The sequence below is a fragment of the Anoplopoma fimbria genome, chromosome 2 (assembly GCF_027596085.1).
Source record: "Anoplopoma fimbria isolate UVic2021 breed Golden Eagle Sablefish chromosome 2, Afim_UVic_2022, whole genome shotgun sequence".
Classification (NCBI taxonomy): Eukaryota; Metazoa; Chordata; class Actinopteri; order Perciformes; family Anoplopomatidae; genus Anoplopoma; species Anoplopoma fimbria.
This window is the reverse complement of record NC_072450.1, coordinates 6,559,578-6,581,776: the sequence shown is the minus strand read 5'-3', so window position 1 is coordinate 6,581,776 and position 22,199 is coordinate 6,559,578. Positions and strand designations below refer to the sequence as shown.

The window sequence follows — 22,199 nt, the reverse complement described above, 5'->3', positions numbered from 1 at the left end:
CTGATCCAGTATACACAAATGTTTGCCCTATCATGACGAGACAAAATCATTTTGCTTCTGCATACTCCATCCTAAAAAAAATATCATAGCTTTGCACAGTCTACTGCATATTTCAACAAAACAAAAAAACAACATTATTCTACTCACAAGAAGTGATATTGAGCAGGAGAATTTATCTCAAACTGACATTGTTTGGGGTGATAAACATACAGCTTTCCTCCTCTTCATGCAGCCTTGGGTGTTGCCATCATGGCCGTGCAGTAATTACCCCAAAATGAGGAGCAGCTGAGCTGATCTGCCTCTCGCTGCTTAGAGTTTACAAATAGGGGTCTGGGTTTGCACTACCTGTTCTACGGGCTGGTCGTAGCCTGATTTACTCTTGGGTTGGGAGTGCTGCTGCTGAGAGAAAGCCTAACTATGAGCCCCAGAGAGTGTTTTAGGTAAGTTGTCCTGTTTGACTCTGCCAATTTAATACTTTTATCAATCTAAATATACGTTGGAAACTGATATTAACCTGTGTTACCTTTTACTCTGCAGGCTGTTTGTGCTTTTCTCTTGGCTGCTTGTTGGTGATGTAAATTGTGCGAATACCCAGAGAGGTATTACTTAATATGTCAATATGCACATTTGCAGCCATTAACATTTAATCCACTTTACGTAGAAACATATGAACCGTGTCTGATGTGTGTTTTGCTTCAATAGGTTATGTCCGACATATCCAGACAGGACAGGCCCCAATGATAGTCCACAATGACAACATAGACTATACCAGATGGAGTGAACCGACTTTATTCAGAGTACCTCCAGCTGGTTACGAGACATCAACTGTGGACAGACGGACAAGTGGCAACATTAACTCTGCTCAAGAAGATCATCCAAGCCGAGTCAGCCATTTAAAATCTGGCTTAAACTCGGCCTCAGTTGCTCGAGGACCAAGTAATGTGGCGTCCAGCCGCTCTGAAAACAAAACGTTCGCTTTTCCAGATGACCAGAAGATTAATCACACAAAATTTGATTCTGCTCCATCCCGAATCTATCATGACAGAACTAAGTCAACAGAAAGTTTTCAACGTGTTGGGGTAGAGAAAGCTTCAGCAGGCTTTGGAGCCAACAACCGAAGGGCCCCCATCTATTCACACAGCAGTAAAGCAAGTCCAAATATTCACAACTTAAAGTCAAGTCTGAAGCCTGAGTCTCGAACGATTCATGTTTTCCCCAAAAGATTTCATCCCGGCAGAACAAGCTTGTTGCAACATGTCAAACTTTGCGACGTAAAGACACAATCTCCTGGCAGCATTTCAGCACGAAAAGTTGACACACGGCGTACAAGGGTTTATAGCGGTGATGTGATGTCTGAGGCGAAAGGATACACCCATGTCTGCCGGCTCAAGCCTAGTTCTGACAAAACACGGCCCCAAGCTAGTTTTACCACAGGTAGAAAGTTCTTTGGAAGAGATTATCCACCTGCAAAACAGAATCAGGGCAGTTCTAGCCACGATTCTACACGACTGGGGTTTGGTCGCGGTGTTGCGGCACCAAGTGAAAGGCAGCTGAATTCCAGAGTAAGCCAATTCAGCAGCCGGCATCCTCCATCACCGGACAGAGCGCAAATTCGCGCCCAAGGCAAGTTTAAACCTTTCCAACGACGTCCTGCAAATGACGCGTCTCCTGCTCACGACCATTTTGCAGTGACAACCACACTCCCTAGTTTGAAGTCCACAGGTATACTGGCATTGATTGTCACTTCAACCACTGGGGAGAGGAGCACCAAGTCTGCTTCACCAATGCAGACAGAGGGCTGAGATGCAGAACTTGAAACTCAACCATCTAACCATGAGGGCCCGTCTGAAAGTTGAGCAGAAGTTGGATCTTCCTCGGATCAGAACAAACCAGATGAAGTCTCTCCTCCAGAAAATGAAAAGCAAAGATCACAGGATTGTCTCAAATCTTATAAATTGATTAAACTTGAGGTTAAAATTGACCTGCCAGATGCTGCTTCCAGAAAATCCCTGCATTGGTGGCAACACCAGCAAGAGGGTCTTATGGTTAAACAAATGCATTTTTAGTAACATATCTGTATTTATAGCTAGAAATGTTTGCAAGAATGTGAATACCAAAGCTGTCAAAGTTTGATTTATCTTACGTTTCCTCCCCCTTAGAGATTTGAAACCTGCTGTGAGCTCTGCCGCTTGTCCATAAAAGGGTCTTTGAATAAATAATATTTAAAACTTTGCTTGACTTCTATTCTTCTGTTTTTTTATTTTATTTTAACAAGTTGGCTAAACTTATGTTTTTCCTGACTATTAATGTAAAGTTATTGTGTGTAACAACATAAGTGCATCGCAACAGTCTGTTAACAAAACGCATGACGTACACTGAACATATTTGACACATGATTGAAGTTTGCAACATTCCCGCAAAGTGCGTTCATCGTCTCGCGCAGCTCGAAACTAAATAAATAATCAGCCTAATTTTTTTTTCAATAAAACCAAAAAAATACAAGGAGCGTTTGACAATACTTAGTGATGTTTTTAAGCAATTTCTAAATTACAATCAGATGCTTTAATTCTCCAACTGCCATGTTGACCCGACTGCTAAGTTCCTAACATTACGTCCATGCATGGACGTAATGTTAGGAACCATGGTTCAGTTGGAACCATGGTTCAGTTGGAACCATGGTTCAGTTGGAACCATGGTTCAGTTGGAACCATGGTTTTGTTCGGCAAAAACAAAGATGGCTGCCGTAAACTTTGGCCTTTTCTTGAAAGAGAGGCGAAGGTGACATTTCCCCCAATTAGTTATATTTAAAAATACAATTATTTTGATATTTTCTTCAATGTTTTCCCATCAATTTTCAGTCCACACACTAGAGCTATAATATTTATTTTGCAATTATTTTTTTTTTAATTGAGAGACGGGTTCAAGGTTGCGCTCAGAGCCAAGATCAATAAATCCTGTAATTCAGGTGAAATATCCGCACTGTTTAATAGGTGATAATAAACTTGTTAAACAGTATTTATTACAATTAAATAACTATAAAATGATACTTTTCATCTGCTCAGGCAGTAAAAAAAAAAAAAAAAAAAAGTATATAGTAGCTGCTGTGTTGTATATAAATGAAACTCTGGCGACACCTCCTGGTCTTCCTCTGGCTCATCATCTCTTCTGACTCGGCCCCGCCCCCTTCGTTACGTCACGCTGACGTCACCAGGAAGTCCACTGCAACCAAAGGAGGCATCATGGCAGAACACACAGACCCACGTGAGTTTGGTAAATAGCTCATTTTAAACCCCCCCAATCCCCAAAAACAGCAGATATTAGAAATACAAGCACTTATTTTGATTAACAATCATTTCTATTGTGTTGTGTTTGTTTGACAGGCGGCCATGCAGCTGTTGATGAGATGCCCGAGCTCTCTGATGATGATGATGATGGCATTGATCATGATGAAGATACGTGGCAGTGGATGGAGGAGGAGGAGGACAGTGAGCCGGTTAAAGTCACATGTCTGTTCTGTGACAGGTGAGATGGCTGAGCATGTTCATGTGACAGTAACAGACAGACCATCACAGCTGTCTGTCTTTATTTTCAATTTTTGAAAAATGAAAATCAGTGGAGGGAAGATTGTTTTGGTTTTAGTCTGCACAGCCAAAATCTCAATGCTGTTTCCTTTACTGCTTCAATACCAGAGGACTGTGACATAAACAGAAACAATGATTTCAAATCCATACTCGAGAGCCTCAAGAAGGACTTCATGTTGATAAAATTCAAGGTTTAATTCTAATTGTTAGATTAGATTCAACTTTATTGTCATTGCACAGAGTACAAGTGCTAGTACAACGAAATGCAGTTTTAGCATCTAACCAGAAGTGCAAAAGAAGCAGTAAAGGTGTAGTTCAGTGTGCTGGATAAATAACAGTATAAATAACTGATAAATAATAATAAAAAAAGAAAAATAACAGTATCAGAGTATAAACAGTAATTTAAGTTACTACTATACTGTACTTTTTTCCCATACAAAAAGCAAGACATCTGAGAAGCTGTTTTTGATTTTTAAAAGATGAATACGTCTTAAGTTAATACATTTATTTAAACATATTTTTCTACCTGTGTAATTCTGTGTTGCAGGTTGCTGAGCTCGGTGCCTGCCACCCTGCAGCACTGCACGGCTGAGCATCAGGTCAACCTTGTGGACGTGATAAGAAAACACAGTAAGTATACACGGATGTTCTCAGAGTGGAAGAAGTTTGGTTTTGTTGAAATGGCTCACCCTCTTTTTTTTTTTTTTTTTTTTCCTCTTTAGATTTAGATGACTACGGTTACATAAAGATGATCAACTTCATACGGTCAAAAGTAAGTATTGTCTTTTAATGTTCACACTATATTAATACATTTTTTATGTTGTTGAATTCAATTGTTGTACCTACCTTGTGTTCATGGGGCATAGAAATTGTTAATATTAAATAAAAAAAAAAAAAAAACATTCACTAAATGACATTCAAAACAACTTGAAAAAAATAAATAAATTGTGAACCAATCTGTGTTTTCTAGAAATGTGACGCATCCGGTCTGATCGGACTGCCAGATGCTCCTCTACCTTGGGAGAGCGAAGACTTCCTGCGACCAGTCCTACAGGACGACCCTCTGCTGCAGACAGGTACATGCAGTTTGGGGGATCCCCTTCATGGTGCTCCAGTATTATGCTGAAAGCTTACTCACACTCAATAAGCAGCATAGCCTACAAGATTTAATGGACCAAGCCAAGAAAATCAACCAGGCTGTACACGCTTTGCACACTCATCACCGAGGCTAATATCAATAACAATAAGGCCGCTCACACGATTACACAACCGCCCAACGACTATGCTCTACACCAAAATCTACACAGCACACTTGTGTCCCTTTACAACTTTACACCTCATAAACAGCAGGTCTGTCAAAAATTCAGTCACAGCAAACAGCTCAAAAGAGAGATAAAAAAAAAATGAAAAATGAAACAGTCCACTGCTTTTCAGGTTGTACGGGATAAATACGTTTTAGAAACTACACATTTGCATTGCAGACAATATGCAAAAGCTACACCCATGGAAGAAGGCCTTACCAGAAACAACTGTATTCAACTGCAATATAAGGGGAGACACCAGAGCAGTGTTTTTAAAAAAAATTCATATTAAGTAAATGAATGTTCTTCAGTGTGAATATTTAACTCTGTTGGACATAGTGCGCTTTTAATAGACATTGTAGTGACAAGAGAGCCTCTAAAACTTTGCTATGCTTTCATTTGGTCCCTGACACAGCAACTACTTTACGTCTTAGTTTAGTTTAGTTATTGTTATTGTATGCGTATCAGTTCGTTGCACTTATTGTATTCGTATTAGTTTGTTGCACTTATTGTATTCGTAGTAATTTGCCTCTGCACTATACTTTTGCTCTGGTTTATGCTCTTAGATGCTTGTTTAAGAAAGGAGATGCACTTATGACTTCTGGTGACTAGTAGTTCTCTTGAATACCTATGTTGAATACACTTATTGTAAGTCGCTTTGGATAAAAGCGTCTGCTAAATGACTGTAATGTAATGTAATGTAATGTAGTTTTTGACTAATCGACTTGAGTTCGACTAACAGCTTCATCAGATATGTCAGCAGATAGAATCAGAAGAAGTTCATAAATGTTCAAAGCACCACATGGAATTGGTTTGTAATTAGCAGGCTGGTACTTGTTTGCAGTTTGTCCCTGTTTTCAGCTGTGGTCCAGAAGAGAGAGGTGTCAAATTCAATTAAACTAGTTTGGACAAAGTGTCATCCGAATAATGTAAAGGCAGAATTGCTTAATTCAATTCAATTCAATTAAATTAAATTCAGTTTGTTTACATTTGTTCTGAATGGTCACACTTGAAGGTGGGGAGAAAAGCCAGGTTGCATAGAGTGGGCCAAGAGCATTGTAGACGTGTGGATAAGGACGCATTCTCACCTGGGAGGCGTTGATGGTCTTCCACTTGGTTGTACTCATGGATAGTGACAGTAGTAGTACAAAAACGAGCTTGAAAGAAAAGTGAAACAAACTGGTTCAGGTTGCTGTTCTGCCTCGTCGTGAGATAACGCAGCTGATGTTCTTCACATAACGTGTAGCATAGTTCCCAAAGTGATTTGTCGTGGAATTTTGTAGATTTCTCCTGTGGCCTGCTGGTCTTCTGCTGACACTGCAGTCAATGATTTGTGTCTCAGAATCCCTTTTTGAAAAGCCCTCAGGGAATGAACAGGTTTAGTATTCTGTGTCGGTGCAGAGAGCTCCAGTGGAGTGGTGTGACTGATGTACCGCTTGAGAAAATGCAACGGTGACAAACTCTATTCAGCCTGCAGCCCACAGGCTGTAGAAACCGGCCTCTGTGCCTCCTCTGCGGTGCACTTCTCCCCTCCCAAAAGCAACACCCATTTCCTACATGGAGTTATTGTTTTCATGAGAGGTCTTTAAAACAATGGAAGTTTTAAAAATCTGAATTAAGCAGATTCATTTTTCAGATCTGACCCGAAAGGATTTATTCTGATTTCACATCCACTTCACTTGTCCCTTCAAGGAAAATTGTAATGCAACAACTATTTAAAATACAACGCAAAACATGCAGGGCATAAAATACAAAAAATACAAACAATGCATACTATGTTTTAATATCATTTTAAGCTGTATTAGCCACTGTGGTGAGTCTTTATGTTTGTCTCCCCCTCTCTGTGCTGTTGGCAGACCCAGAGGAGCTCTGCGAGGGCTCGAGCGTATCGATGTCCACAGCGTCTGGGGCCGCGTCCCATGATGCACTGCAGCAGAGGGCCCAGGCGGCAGAGGAGAGAGCCCGTACTTCCGAGGAGGCGTTGACCAGAGCCATGGACGACCTGCACAAACTCAAGTCAGTCACGTTTCTGTTTTTTTTCCACTTTTTTATTTATTTATAACCACTATGTGTGATTTGGTTGTCCTATTAGTTTATTTCCATTCAATCCTGGGTAGTTTTTGTTTTCTTTCCATGTTCTTGAGGGCTTGCAGGGTACTTAATGTGTTGCTTTACGTCTGCACCACCCTCCTGAGGCCAGCAGGGGGACACAGTGAACCCAGTATTGCAGCAACATCAACTAGAGTACCTTGTTGAAGAAGTTTGGAGGAAGGGGGAAGGATATAAAAAGGGAAGGGAAAATTCCACTGCCGCATGGAGGTTAAAGTGAGGAGGGGAGGTAGGAAGGGGGGGCAATAAGGGAAAATTACAGAAAGAGTGCGGTTGGGGGTGGGGGGGGGGTTGGAAGAGAGTTAGAAAGATTAATGCCTCCCATCTCCTCCATTTACTGCTACGTCCTGCATGAAGGTTGTGTGTGCTTTCTGCCTTTCTGCTCGCTGCCTTTGTCCTAATAAGAGAAGTTAAGCGCGGATCTCTCTGTTCTCGCTGTCCTTTCAGGCTTCTGGCTCAGGGTTTGGTTCTGAACGCAGAGACGGGCAAACCCGGCAACCTGAGCACGGTGGCCGAGCTCCGAGAGGACGAGGACGAGGCCTACTTCAGCTCCTACGGCCACTACGGCATCCACGAGGAGATGCTGAAGGTCTGGGTTGTGCAAACGCACGTAACAAAAAAAAAAAAAAAAAAAACACACACACGCATGCACACACACTGACCAGGCCTGTTGGTGTCTCATTACGTTTTGTGAATCAATCCCACCCACCCCCCACCCCCCGGGCGCAGCAGTCTCCGCAGAGCCTAAAGTGGGTTCGTCAGCGTACGTCTTGGCTGAAAGGTTTCCATGTAGCACGTAAAGGAACATCATCATCTTTATGCACACATTGATACTGAGGACAAGACATTTCCTCAAAAGTGATAAATCAGCAATAAGCGCTGAGCTCTCATGTGAGACGCCAGCAGTGCCGCTGCATGGCGGATGCTCCGAAAATGTGGAAATACATTTTGACGCTGCTCAAGTGCTGAAACCTGAAAGTGTCAGCAAGCTGAGGGGCTAGTGTGTGTGTGTGTGTATGTATGTATGTGTGTGTGTGTGTGTGTGTGTGTGTGTGTGTGTGTGTGTGTGGGGGGGGTTCAGCTCTGTCTCCTCCCTTCCTGTTGTACTTACTGCAGTGCTTAGACATATTCCTGTTGGCTGTCCTGGTTGTCCTGAAGCACTGTTAAGTTTTGCGTCATTTGTGCCTGCGTCAGGCGACTCTGAACTGGCATCAGAGCCACAGGAGGGGAAAAGAAGAACACGTGGGGGGGGAGTGCGGTAGAAAGTGTTCAACTCTTTCACAGGTCGCCGTGCAGTGCATCATCTATGACGTGTGTTCTAGAGGCCGCATGAAAGGCCGGCACGATTCCTGAGTATCCTCGGTTAAACGTACGTCACTTCCGTTTAAAAATGAATCCACTTTTCATTGGTTTCTGATTAATTAAAAAAATGGATACCGGCCAATTAGTGTGACATGAAGGAGGTGAACACTTCCACATTGTTAACCGGCCTCATTCTGCTTGCTTTTGAGCTCACTTTTAGTTTAAGCGAACGGTTTCGGTGTCCCCCTCGTGGTCGTTATTGAGGCTGAACAATTAATTGTCTTTTTTTACAAAACTTTGGTTTTTGAAGAGATATTCATTTTCAATCTGCAATTGTAGCTTTCATTTCACACAATATTGTTTTAAAGGACAGGTTCTGGTTTTATCATTTTTTTTGTTTATCTTCAAAACAATACCCGGAAATACAATATGTACATTAAGAGTTAATTGGTTGCTGTGATATTTTCTTCATCACACGATTACTTTAACGCCAATGTTAGTGATGAGACACAAAATCCAAAGTCTTTGTTCTTTGCAAAAGTGCATTCTGAAGTTTAGCTGCGTTATCAGCAGACTGAGCCAAATCAAGTGTCCTCTAAAGTTCTAGTCTTTTAGTTTGAAATTCCCTGTTTGTGTTACTGTCCCTCTGCTGCTGCCCAGCAACAAACACTGTCTGTTAAAATGCAAAGGGGGGATGGACAGAGAGAACAATTAGAGTGGGGCTGAAACCAATGATTATTTTCATTTGCAATTAATGTTTATTTTCTTGATGTATCAATTGTTTATAAAATGTCAGAAAATGAGAAAAAAAAGTAATTAAGTGTTTCCCCGACGATCAAGATGAGGTTCCTTAAATGTCTTGTTTTGTCCACAACTCAAAGATATTCAGTCATAGAGGAGCAAAGAGACCAGAACAAATTCACATTTAAGAAGCTGGAATCAGAGAAATTAGATTTTTTTTTTTTTTTTTTTTTTTTTTTTTAATTACTGGAACCGATAACTAATTATTTTTTTAAAAAAAAGTAATAATTGACAAATAATCGATCAATCTTTGAGCTCTATATTAGATTTTTTTTTTTAACCTCCTCCTGTGAGGTAAAGTTTAACTCATGTGTGAACTGTCTGCTGACAAGTTTGACGAATCATCATTGTGATATAGCAAAACTAATTACGATTTATATGACGGTTCCAGCTAAGTACAATGAACAATGAAGAATTATTTGGTCATCATATTCATTTTACTTATAAGTCTCTAATTGAAAACTTTATTTTATGTAAATATCTTCCTAGAGCTCAGTATTGAATAAAACCTCCTCAACCTTGCCCCTCAGGCAGGTTACTGTCATTTCTGTAGCTTTTCCTCCAGAGAGGAGTTGCTGGTGTTTGTGGGCAGATTTGATTGGCAGGTTAATTAGCGAGTCCCGACCTGACCTCCACTACAAATTCCAGTGTCCCTTCCAGGTTTTATTTATCCCATAGATGTGCTCTGACATTCCCAAGAATCGCTCACCGTTTGTTTTGATCTGCTGTTATCGGTCTAGCAAAAGCTTCTTTCCCTCAAGGTGGCTGATAAGGCTTCTGTATATCACAACACAAGCATCCGAATACAAACAGTGTTAGCAATCATAGAACAAAAATCATCTTATAAAAGATTAGATTCCTTTAACCCTTAGAAACCCTGCAGTGAATTCATTTTTTTGGCCAAATGCTCTATTTTCTCTTTTAACTCTTTAACTCAAGAAAAGTTGGTGTCCGTGTGTATTGTTCTTAATTTTTTGATATTCTCAGGGCTCAACCATTTTTAAAGCCTGCTTTGCAAGTCATAAATAATGACTAGAAGAGCTGATGATGGAAGTAGCTAAGTAGTGAGTGTTGAGACTTGACTTGAACCAATCGGACACGTAACGGCGGCGCCTAAAGACAAAGTTTATGAGCTGAAGCAGAAGCTAGCATTTCAACTGTTCTGGAAACAGGAGTTTAGTTTGGTGGCGTTAGAGGATATGGGCAAAAATCCCCCTTTTTATTTACTTGTTTTGAAAATGACAATTAACTTCTTGTCTTTGTTGTTATTTTATAGCTACTAATAAACTTAACAAGTACAAAATTTACTCAGGGCAGAACGACTTCTGACCCACTTTCCCGACCGGGCCGGTTGAACATGAAACACTAACCTTGAGCCCTGATTCTCTCCACAGGATAAAGTGCGCACGGAGAGTTACCGCGACTTCATGTACCGCAACCCCGAGGTGTTCAAAGACAAGGTGAGCCAAATGCCAACAGATGTGTGTGTGTGTGTGTGTGTGTATCAGTGTGTGTGTATACAGTATTTATAGAGCAGCCTGTTTAATGTAAAGCCGAGCCTATTAAGAGGAAAAAAGGCGTGTGCGCTTTGCAGGAAAGACATTAATAAGGAGCCGGTGTCTGATTTAAAACACAGTGTGACTTTATTAGCGACTGCAGAGTGCTGATAACAGACACATGCAATCCACCACTAAAGCCCAGAACAACCCCCCACCACCCCTCCCTAAAAACCCCCTCCCAACTGGCCCTGCAGAGAGCACTAGCCTGTATCATGACCATCCATTATATGGGTGGCTGCTGGTTAGAGCTGGGATGAGGCTGTATAGTGTTTTGTTGATGGGAACGTACATTATCCCTGTCACAGAGAAGCATTCTGCAGAGAGAGGGGAAAGTGTCACCTTCTACAGGAAGTGCTAGACGGAGAAACAAAACGGGGGGGAATTCTTAATTCGGTACGGTTAAAGAGACGGTACAGAGAAGTACGGAAAGATGGAGGAAAAAGGAGTGAGGCGTGGTGTTTTCGTTGTGTCAGCAGTGTGTTGGCGACCCTCTGTGAACCCATAAAGGCAGCGGGACGCTCGCAGGCAGGTTGGAGACGTCCTTAAATAGAGACGCATTAACACACAGCGATACATATAGAGGCCGTGTAGTCACTGCAGCTGTGCCTCGGCCGTTTAACACCAGGCGGGGGCGAGAATGAACAAATTAACTGTAACCTATGGGAACCTGAAATAGAAGTGACCCGACAGCAATTGCTTGATGGGGGTAAAAGGTACTTGGGGGAGCAGTTATGGCGCTGATGACAGCATGGCAAACATACAGACTATTAATTTTGACGACTTGTTAGTACAAACGCGGAAGCCAAAGCAGCCAGAGGTCACATGGATGTTGAAGTTCATATAGTCCTTCAAAAAGAAAATGCCCAGCCTATGAGACAGTTGCTGCTTGTTCCTTTTGTTTATTTGTCTATCTACATATTTTGTTTTTCTAATGCAAGAACATTTTTTTAGAGATAAATAGATAGATATTCCTTTATTGAACCCCATGGGGGAAATTCGGGTGTTGCAGCAGCTCAACTACAGAGAAAAGATCTCATTTAAGCTCTTGGCTGAAATGCTTTGCTAGATAAATAAAGCATATACTGTACAGTATACTGTATTAACATTTTTTTCTTCTGCATAGCAGAGAGTGCAAAGTGTTGCGGCTCCTTTTAAAAAAATATATTAAAATTGTGGAAGATTCACAACCAGATCACCTCTAAAATCTTACAAACCTATCCTTTGTTCAAAAGCTATTTTCCCATACATTTTTAGCCGCTTAAATTTTTCCAACAAATTGTCATGTGACAAAATACTTATTCTTTACCTGTAAAAAAAATAAATCAAAACAAGTGAGGGAGATGTGTCAGAATGTGACCAGCAACCTTCTTCACACCACAACGTTCAAAGCCAACAGTTCCAATTCATCCTAACGAAGCTGCTGAATTTTGAAAAAAAATATTTTTGTCAAGCACTTTTTTTTCCACTGGTCATTTATTTACCATGTCCACCCCAAACCCCCACCCACCTCCCTCCCTCCATCCCCTCCCGTCCTGCAGGTGGTGCTGGATGTGGGCTGTGGGACTGGCATACTGTCCATGTTCGCTGCCAGAGCCGGGGCCAAGCAGGTCATAGCAGTCGACCAATCAGAAATCATCTACCAGGCCATGGACATAGTCAGGTGACACACACACACACACACACACAAATAAATAAAGCTTTGCCTCCACCCAAATCCTTTGGAGGTTGATGAAATCTCAAGTATGTTGCATACATAAATAAACACTCAACAGGCTGAAAACTCACCTCTTCAAGAAGTACTACCCTGAGCCTTCCTCGTAGCACTTATTGCATTCGTATCAGTTTGTTGCACTTATTGTATTTGTATTAGTTTGTTTCTGCACTATATTTTTGCTCTGGTTTATGCTCTTAGATGCTTGTTTAAGAAAGGAGATGCACTTATGACTTCTGGTGACTAGTAGTTCTCTTGAATACCTATGTTGAAGACACTTATTTTAAGTCGCTTTGGATAAAAGCGTCTGCTAAATGAATGTAATGTAATGTAATGAACTTGTCTTTCAGTCAGCAGTTAACATGCTGGCAGATTAGCTCGCTAGCCGTAGCGCTAGCTCGTCATGACCCTCGACAAAATAGGAATAGCCCCTTATTTCAAATGCATTAATACCCAAATCCAGAAATATTTTCCTTCCTCCGTTCATGTGAATGAGACCAAGTGCTGTGAGTTGGGGTCGAAGGGAAGGCTAGTGCTCTTGCTCTATGGTCCCCATGGATTCAGAAGATCCATGTAATTGAATCTGAATTTCATACTCGGAAATAGAACTTTTTTGGCTTCATTCTCCACTGAGCAACTTTCATAGGAATGAACGGGGCGCCGCCTCCGGAGCTGTACCAACTTCTCCTCATGCAACCGTAGAGCGGACGGGTCCTCTTCCCCTTTGTGTGCAGCAGAGGATTGTGGGAGTAGAGGTCTGTGTGACCTCCAGCCACCTTTTTATTTGTTGCAGCTGGTTGACTTCACTAGAGCTGCTGCCAGTCGTTCGGCCGTAATGCACATAATTTACTCCTGCGGTCTGACTCGTTCACCACTCGCCTCTCCTCCTCTGCAGGGGCTTCAGTCCGAGGCCTGCAGTCTCACACACACACACACACACACACACACACACACACACACACACACACACACACACACACACACACACAAACACAAACATGTAGATGACCCCCTGTTGGTACCTTTTTAATACAGCCCTCAGTCCAATTTCAGGTGGTGTGCGTTTCCAGTTTCCCAGCAGCGAGCCTCTCCACAGTGGAGTCATTTACCTCCACCAGAGCATCCACTGTCCCTCCGTCTACCTGCAACCACTTCCTCCATCACACCCCCTGCCTCTAAAATGCATTTTTGAGTTAGGGGCCATTATGACTGCTATTATTACCGTTATGTAAGAGAGTGTCGTATAAGCAAAACAACGGGGTCTGCTGAAGGAATAGGACGTTTTAATTTTACAGCCCACTGACTCGCTGTTGGAGAGTGTGTTGGCATGCTGGCTGCGTCGCAGGTTCGCCAGCGGTGAAGATTCAGCTAAAAAAAGATGTGTAACCCCCCTCCCGTCCTACACACTCACACATGTACACACACCAAACACACACACATTCAGACACACACATCTTGCCCTTGGCTCCCTTTTAAACCTGCTGTCCGCTTGGGTTGTGATTCTTAAGCTCTTTTTTCAGTCTGTGTGTTTGTGTATGTGTGTGTGTGTGTGTGTGAGAGAGTGTGTATGTGTGCAGATGGCCTTTGTGTGTCCGCCACTTCCTCTTGATGTTAATATCAGGATTGTAATTAAAGTGGCTCCTGTTGGTTGGGCAGGAGCATCCATCTCCTGTCTCCACTCCGTCGCCGAAGTTTAAATGAAAAGCTCGACGTGACTTCCCTCCTTCACAGTCACTTCCTTAATGGATAATGTCCAAATGCGCTTTTTTTTTCTTTTTTATTAAATGGCTGGAATTGATGGATTATCCAATTGAATGCTTTGAATTGTGACAACAAAGTGGGGAAACATTTTACGTAGATGAATGAAATTCAACTTTTAATAGTGAACTAAAGATAGACGGACAGATTATCAGTTCGTGGACGTTCATCAGCCAACGTTTGACTTTGATCAAAGAGTGCTGATCAGCCATTAACAGACTCTATGAATACATGTAATTAAGGCGACATGGCAAATGCTAGTGTGTGTATTTAAATATGTGTCGTTTCCCATTAATCCAAACATGAGTAAAATAAAACTTTAACATTTTTCATCTACAACGATTAACATTGTTCATTTCTTTCCTTATTTTTTTTAATTTAGGTAGCAGTACCTTTTTAAGTCATTAATATTTTGTTCATAACGATGCTCAATATGAAATTTAGAGCATATCTATTGCCTCCACTAGAGTGTCAACGTGGGAACGGCTGAGCCAGCTGCTAGAAGCTAACTGTGCTAACAGAGCTAGCCGTGCAAACAGCTGCAACAGTGCTAACGGATGTAACAGTGTTAGCCTGAGGGTGGGCGCTACACTGTTATCAGCTGTCGGCTATTAGCTAGCCAGCAGGGCACGCTCACATGCACTAACATGCACTAACATGCACTAACATGCACTAACATGCACTAACATGCACTAACATGCACTAAAGGACAAGCTCAGATTGCAACACTCACAGATGTAGGGAGACTTAATTCTTTGCTAATGATGTCATTACTTCACTATATGTTTTATAAAGCATGTTTTATGCTATATTAATGCTCTGCGTAACGTTTAGAGAACCTTTAAGGTACAAGTCCTGAAAGAAGCAATATATACGCATACAGTGTGAGGGCATATTTGGCAGATATATTTGTTATTTATTAAAAGAACATAAATATCTGAATTATGAAGAAAAAAACAAATTAGTATGTCATGAAGCACAAATTCACCCTCAAAAGAAACCAATTATTTGCAAAAACTGGTTTGCTCGGATTAAATGTACGACCTCCTCCCCTTGTCTGTCTCTCTCTCTGCCCCTTTCACACCGAAATTCAGCAATACTGCCGTAATGAAGATCTGCCATTAAGTGTGTCATTTTATGTAGCATGAAGTGTAACACGTCCACTTCTAGTGTGTGTGTGTGTGTGTGTGTGTGTGTGTGTGTGTGTGTGTGTGTGTTGTCCCGCCATGCTGGCTGTTACAAAGATGTCGATTCAGCTCTTTTACGAACTCCGCTGCTCGGCAAAAACAACTCTGTGTCCAAATTCCAAACCTTTTTTTTTTTATACAGAACGCAAAAGCGGAATAACGTTGCAATAGTCCTGCCTTGAACATGCTTCTCTCACCCCCACTCACTTACACACACTCTCTCTCTCACACACACACACACACACACACACACACACACACACACACACACACACACACACACACACACACACACACACACACACTGCTACAAAGCCACACAGATACTGACTCGCTCCCCAGAGTCCTGACATTGTCCTCTAAATTACCCCAATAATGAGATTACAGTGTTTCCCTCTTGTGAGAGGTGTAGGAGGTGGTGGGGGGGGGGGGGGTGTGTGTGTGTGTGTGTGTGGGTGTGTGTGTGTGTGTGTGTGTGTGTGTGTGTGTGTGTGTGTGTGTGGGTGGGGTGGGTGGGGTGGGGGTGTGTGTGTTGTATCCTGTGAGGAGGTGATAGCAGAGCAGCAGAGAGGCGAGAGACAGTTCAAGATAAGGATCGCTGCCACAGAAATGCACTCTGGGCCGCTGTGAGTAATTGTTCTGTCCTCGGTAACATTAGCTGTCATGATAATGGAATATTCACAGAGATTGATACCCGGACGGGCCGGTGTGAAAGGAAGGATCCTTTAAACAGCAGCACTGATCTTACAGTCCCTACCTGAGCCCGACACCTCTGCAGCCCCGCAGTTACAGTTTACCCCCCCGTTCACACTCCCTACAGCACGACTCGGGAAAGACTGGAAATATAATGTACTTTCATAAGTATAAGTTTGAAGTTTGCACAAAAATGTATGTCAATTGATTGCTGCACAGATGTATTGTTAGCTTTATACGTCATCTATTTTTTTCTTCTTTGTTTCAGCTCTTTTTTCTGTTTTTTATGGCCAGCAATGTTACAGTTTTTGATTAATTTCCACTCACAGTTTACAGCTGTTTTCTGTTCACCACCTGTCCAGCACCAAATGGTAGAGCTAATAGTGGATATGAAATAGTCTAAGTAGGCAAATGCGGACCAGTATCAGACCAGTTCACCATTACAACTTTATAGGGTGATGAAACCTTGGTGTTGTGTGTTTCTGCTTCCACCAAGCAGCCAAAAACTGAATTATCCTATTGGGTGGCTGAAATGAAATGTGACAATAAGCATCTGCAGTTGCCACATTAATTGAATGTGCATCACAGCAGCAAAACTACAAGCCCACTCTTCCACCATTGGTTTGTTGGACTCTACGTATAACATTGGTGAGTTGTTTTTCTAGGTTTTTCTGACTCTTACATGTTTCCCACAGGTCCAACAAGTTGGAGGACAAGATCACTCTGATCAAAGGCCGCATAGAAGACATCAAGCTCCCAGTGGAGAAGGTGGACATCATCATCTCAGAATGGATGGTCAGTGCACATTTACACACACATGTACATACTGTGACAGTTTGATCGTGGGAATGCACTCACAAAGCCTCAGAAAACGAGTTCAATTCCCACTCAAAATAATGTTTATTCATACTGATAGCTGAGGATGTGAATCAGTTAACTCAAGTGTCAGCTGGCTGATTTATGGATCCTGACTCTATACAAAAATCCATCCATTGTGATTTGCATGAATTCAATGAAAACCACAAAAGTTCGGCCAGAAGATCATCAACTTGAAATCTTCTGTTGTTTTGATCGAAGATGAATGAATACATTAAATCTCCTGTACATGAACATAAGGGTTCAACCATAGACTGTATATAGGAAGTGTACGTAGTCATCGTGATGTCACCCATTGGTTTTTGGACTGTCGTTTTGAAGCCTGGAGTTCGACGATTTCGCCGTCGCCATCTTGGATTACGGCCGTTGCCTTGTCGTTTTTTCCGCAACCAAGGAACAGAAGTTACAATATTTGGAATGCGGAGAAGTGACATAGTAAAGTAGTTTATTTTACTCTAAAAGGGACCATGATCTACTAAATAAACATCATGCTGTATTGAAGAAGACTTGAAACTAGCGATTGAGACCATAAAATCAAGTTTAAAATGTTTATTGAGGTAATAAATCAAGTGAGATATAGGGTCATTTTCTCATAGACTTCTCTACAATCAGATTTCCTTTTTGAAACCAGTGGAGTCGCCCCCTGCTGGTCAGTATAGATCATGCAAGGTTTACTCGGCAGAACTGGAGTTTGCAGCCTGGGTTCAACCAGCTCCATGAATGTGTTTGGTTTTTCGAGACCTGATATTGTCGCTTGAATAAACAATTTTCCAGCATGAGTGGTGTGGACAGCTCAGGTCAGAATCAAACCATTTCCCTGTCGTTATAACCTTGCAGCTTTTTTATGACACAGTTGAAGTGTTAAGTGGGTAGACCTTAAACAAAGCAGGTGGATGAATGGTCACTTTGGAAGAGGAGGTGTGTTTGAATTGAGATGTACGGAGTGGAAAGTTGTTAATAATGATTAAAGCCTGGACCTCATCACCATACATTCTCAAAGTCCAGGACATTGAAATTCACAGGAGACGTTTCACTGGTCGTAGGAACAGCTCAGGGGTCGGTAATAACGCTAACGATGGCTCGTTTTTCAGTTGTTCCTGTCAGCCAAAGCGGTATGCATAGCTAGAGCCCTGACAACGGACATCCAAATGGAATGCGACCGTTATTCATGTTGTTTGTTATACTTTGGTAAGTCAGAGACTCAATGACAACTTTTTGTCGGGAGCTTATTTTTCCATCCAACAGTCTTTGAACTCTTGGAACGCATGCAAGCGTTTACCCAAAATGCAAATGCTCAACTTATTCTCAGATTGGTCCGTGACCAGCCAATGAGCATGCAGAATCCCAAGGTGTCGGCAGCAGTGAGGCCTTAAACGGGGGCTAAACTCGACCATGAGCTCCTCTGAATACCTAACCAGGAAGAGCAGTCTTCCTTCCCCTTGATGCCCATTTATCAGGGAGATTCTCCGTGGCGATACAGGCGGGACGGCCAAAGTTGAACGCACCGCTGAAGTCATACCTAATTCATGAGCATCCCATATCTGTCCCCCCTCCACCTCCCCCATCCATCGTGGAACCCAGGGTCACGAGCAGGGGTCGCCAGCCAGAGCCTTCCCATCCTCTCACCGGGGGAAATTGAAATTGGGTGGTTGACGTGCCGGGTGGACCGGTGAAGGATAGGGGGCGTAATCTCCGATGACACCGGCTCACAGGGCGCTAATAAATCTAAGAATCCTCCAGTCACTTCTCATCATGGCGCCGATGGCAGACATTTCTCAGAGTGGCCGGAACTTCAAAAGCTGCCCTCCAATCTGCCTGTATGAAATGGAAAAATGACAGTTGTCAGAGGAGTAGACTTTCTGGCCAAGAGTAAATGTCCTTTAGACTTTATTAAACTTTAATGGCTCTGTCTTGCAGCCAGGTAGTGTCTTATTACCACGGAGATATTCTGGAGATCTCATCGCTCTGTTATTCCTTTTTTATGCTTCATATAAATCAAAATTCACTTACATAAATATCATTGAATTAATTGGTTTTTACAATAAATGCCAAATATGTTAATTTTCTCAAAATACAGCTCGTGTTGGATGGTAGATTGATCCCTCATTACCTACTGACACTCTTAAATAACCTGTTATTACCAAATCTGATTTCAAATGGCTTTTACAAAAAATACCATTTGACCTCTCATGTTAATTATCAGAGAAACCTTTTTGTATGTTTCTCTCTTCTCTAAACAGTAGACATTCAATGTTTGCAGATAAGTAATTACCTTTCTATAAAGTAGTTTTTGTTGTCTTCTTTGTTGAGTCTGCCTTTCCCACGCTGGATTCACAGGAATTGATGCATATAAACCAGTGTTCCTGTTTTGTAATTTTATGTTCATATCATAATCACATCTCATCCTAGTTTACTGGTAGTTCTCTTACAGCAGTATTAAGTTACTGCTTATGCAAACTGAACATTTCCTGCCACTCAACTGGCTTTTATTGCGAAGCAATCGCAGGAAATGTAAATGTGTTACTGAGATTTATGCATATAAAATATGCAAACAAAAGAAAATTATTTTCAGTAATTTCTTTGACAGTTCAATATTACAGGAAGCAATAGAAGCTGCAACATGATATGCATTCAAAAGTCCAATTATTGAGTTACTTTTTCTGTAATACAATTTTTGAGTTTGTTTGGCTGCTCTGTAAATAGATGCACCAGTTGCTGTCCTGTTCCCGATTAGTGTTTGATGCCCCCTCGTTTCTAGGACTTGAAGTTTTCAACCGCACTTGCCACGACCACTGTAACTACAGGTGTTCCCAAATCAACCAGAATTGAAATCTTCAGGACTTTAAAGTCACTTTGATTATTCTTGTTCCTCCCAGTTGCAGCAGTTCCTCCCTGTATTAAACCCAAAGATCCGGTTTAAACTGTAAATATGGCAAATTATATATAAAAAAAACAAAAAACATCAAGCTGCTGTATTTTTGTGACTTTGATCAGGGTCTAATACCTTGGCCTGACATGGCTTTATTGCATGCCCCTGATCTAATCAGACCCTACTCAAAATATCTCACACACACACACACACACACACACACACACACACACACACACACACACACACACACACACACACACACACACACACACACACACACACACACACAGATTGGAGGCTTGCTGAGGCCTCCAACAGAGAATGGCCAGATTGGGTCAAAGCAATGGCAGGGATTCTGTAACTAAGAATAGAGGAGCATCCAGCAATTATTTTGTGCAAGTTGCTGGTGTTGTTTTCCTTCCTCTGGTTTGAAGGAAAATTGGATTGGTGAAATAAAAAGAAAAGGTATGAGGGGGATAAAAACTCAATTGGAAGACCAGAACTGAAAACTGAGAACCTTTCACACAGCTACGCTCTAGTTAGTCGAGTTACAAAATACATTATAACACTGGTGAGTCTGTTGTCACTGAACAATGTAATTAATCTAAAATTTGTAGAATTAATTGGTCTACAAACCGATGCTCTGTGGATCAAGAGAGAGAGAGAGAGAGAGAGAGAGAGAGAGAGAGAGCCTTGGGCTTATTGAGATAAAGAAAAGCATCACTCTTTAAAAAAAAAAAAAAAAGCAAAGCAACAACTAGATTCATCTGTCATCACGTGTGCTGTGATTGAAAATGTTGTTCTCTGGCCCGGAAAGTAGTCTTTATTGAGTGGAAGGAATTCAGTGACAAATGTCTGGGACTTTGAAAAGGTATTAATTCCAGAGAGGCTGTGAACAAATGGAACATGTAATTTAAAAAACAGAAAGAAACTGTAGAACGGAATGAGAGCATGTTGGGTGGGCGGCATTAGGATCCATGATCTTATCAGGGTTCTTTTACATTAAAGTTTTTAAGAATATTTTATAACTGAACTAACTAAACTACCCTACAAGGTAACAAAACGCCACCGTTTTTCACAACAATTGTTTTTGCGTTTGGGTAGATTTTCATACAGTGCCAGTGATGCTCTGCTGCTCTCTGAGGAAACATGGAAGCCATAAAGCGGCAACTGATAGAACGTGTGCTGTTGCTCGAATTACCTACTAATTATCTCTCTGTAAAGTCGGATCGAAAACTCTTTAACATTGACATACATGTATGTAGAAACAATTTGATATGAAACATATTGTTGGTTCAGAAATGTTGAGATTGCGACACGTGGTTTGCAGAAATGTACAATGCCATCTTAATATCTGAGTTGAAATTTTACTCCACATTGCAGTGGATATTTGATATTGTTTTTTAGTTTTAGACACTTATTGACATCTAGAATACTCACATTCTATTTTGGTGTTTAATAATCATATATAACCAAAAGAGGCCTAAATTGTGAAAAAGAGTTAAAAAAAATTGAATTTCTTTAACTATCCATGGACCAGAAAATTGTAGCTTTATAGAGATAACCTTGCAAGTTTCATCATGAAGTAATAAGTTACATATCTGACAATTAATGCTGTTTATGAAAGCAAAACGATGGATTAAATCTCTGAAGTGAAGAGCGAGCGGACAGAGAGTGGTTACAGGGCTAATAGACAGAGACGTGATGAATGTCTTGTATCTGTGGTGGTGGTGGTGGTGGTGGTGGTGGTGGATGAAAAGGGGGCAAATGAGTGTCTGTCTGTTGTGGCAGTGTTTGAGAGACTGCCTTCAGCGGCACCACTGTCATTTCATAACTCACAACATTGATCGGTTCTCTTTCTAAGCACACGAGAAAAAAACCAAACAGTCCAGAGCAGATAAGAGAGTGGGGGGCTGACGGGGAGGAGGAGAGCCGAGTCCGCCGAAGGCTAAATAAAGACTGTCACTCCAAGATCAATCACGGGCGACGGGCCTGCTAGCTTGATGGTGTTTAATGGCACGGACGCTCAAATACGGACATGAGAGGAAGACTGTCAGAGGAGAGTTAACAAACTTTAGTTACATAATAAAAGAAACAGCATTGTGAACCGAAGCCTGAAAATGATTGAAACTCAGTAAAAAGCCCAAATCATTACTGTACAAAATGCCTCCGTTTTTGTTCACTTGCAGTTTTGTTCTTACTGCAATGGAACAGCACTAGGGTTCACTTAGAAACTTCCAATTCCACCTCTCTGTGCCGGTTGTTTAGGTCCGCCACAAAGCAGGATAGCTGTCTCCACAACCAGAGCGATTTTGATGAAAACAGACTAAATGTTGATTTGTGAAAGAGCTTTAAAGCCTCCGCAAGGGGCCCAAGTATCCGCACCGCCAAAGTGCCCTCACCCTATCAGACAAGGCCCCTATCAGTGGCCCTTGTCTTGGCCCTCACT

General features: G+C 41.7%; 2 protein-coding genes across 3 annotated transcripts in view; both read left to right on the top strand.

The window, feature by feature from the left end:
• Positions 1 to 334: 334 nt before the first annotated feature.
• On the top strand, positions 335 to 1,802 carry LOC129105594 (uncharacterized). The gene is made up of 3 exons (XM_054616718.1): positions 335 to 440; positions 538 to 599; positions 703 to 1,802. The coding sequence occupies exons 1-3, from the start codon at positions 418 to 420 to the stop codon at positions 1,800 to 1,802; spliced, it is 1,185 nt and encodes a 394-aa protein (XP_054472693.1). The 5' UTR covers positions 335 to 417.
• Positions 1,803 to 3,170: 1,368 nt separating this feature from the next.
• prmt3 (protein arginine methyltransferase 3) overlaps positions 3,171 to 22,199 on the top strand; it is a 59,137-nt gene continuing 40,108 nt past the window's right edge. The window contains exons 1-10 of one of the 2 annotated variants that reach the window (XM_054614677.1): positions 3,171 to 3,261; positions 3,381 to 3,522; positions 4,129 to 4,211; positions 4,304 to 4,353; positions 4,552 to 4,657; positions 6,739 to 6,898; positions 7,439 to 7,580; positions 10,489 to 10,554; positions 12,192 to 12,313; positions 16,698 to 16,797. In XM_054614677.1, the coding sequence (XP_054470652.1) occupies positions 3,240 to 3,261; positions 3,381 to 3,522; positions 4,129 to 4,211; positions 4,304 to 4,353; positions 4,552 to 4,657; positions 6,739 to 6,898; positions 7,439 to 7,580; positions 10,489 to 10,554; positions 12,192 to 12,313; positions 16,698 to 16,797 (993 nt within the window). In that variant the 5' untranslated portion in view covers positions 3,171 to 3,239. Of the gene's footprint in view, positions 3,271 to 3,380; positions 3,523 to 4,128; positions 4,212 to 4,303; positions 4,354 to 4,551; positions 4,658 to 6,738; positions 6,899 to 7,438; positions 7,581 to 10,488; positions 10,555 to 12,191; positions 12,314 to 16,697; positions 16,798 to 22,199 lie in introns of both variants that reach the window. The other variant, XM_054614676.1, reaches the window with a different exon arrangement.

What these genes read in the sequence shown, in the direction of transcription:
- LOC129105594 (XM_054616718.1), top strand. Translation starts at nt 418, where the DNA reads ATGAGCCCCAGAGAGTGTTTTAG. An exon ending in AGCCCCAGAGAGTGTTTTAG is followed by an intron (nt 441 to 537) that starts GTAAGTTGTCCT and finishes TTTACTCTGCAG; the next exon opens with GCTGTTTGTGCTTTTCTCTT. An exon ending in TTGTGCGAATACCCAGAGAG is followed by an intron (nt 600 to 702) that starts GTATTACTTAAT and finishes TTGCTTCAATAG; the next exon opens with GTTATGTCCGACATATCCAG.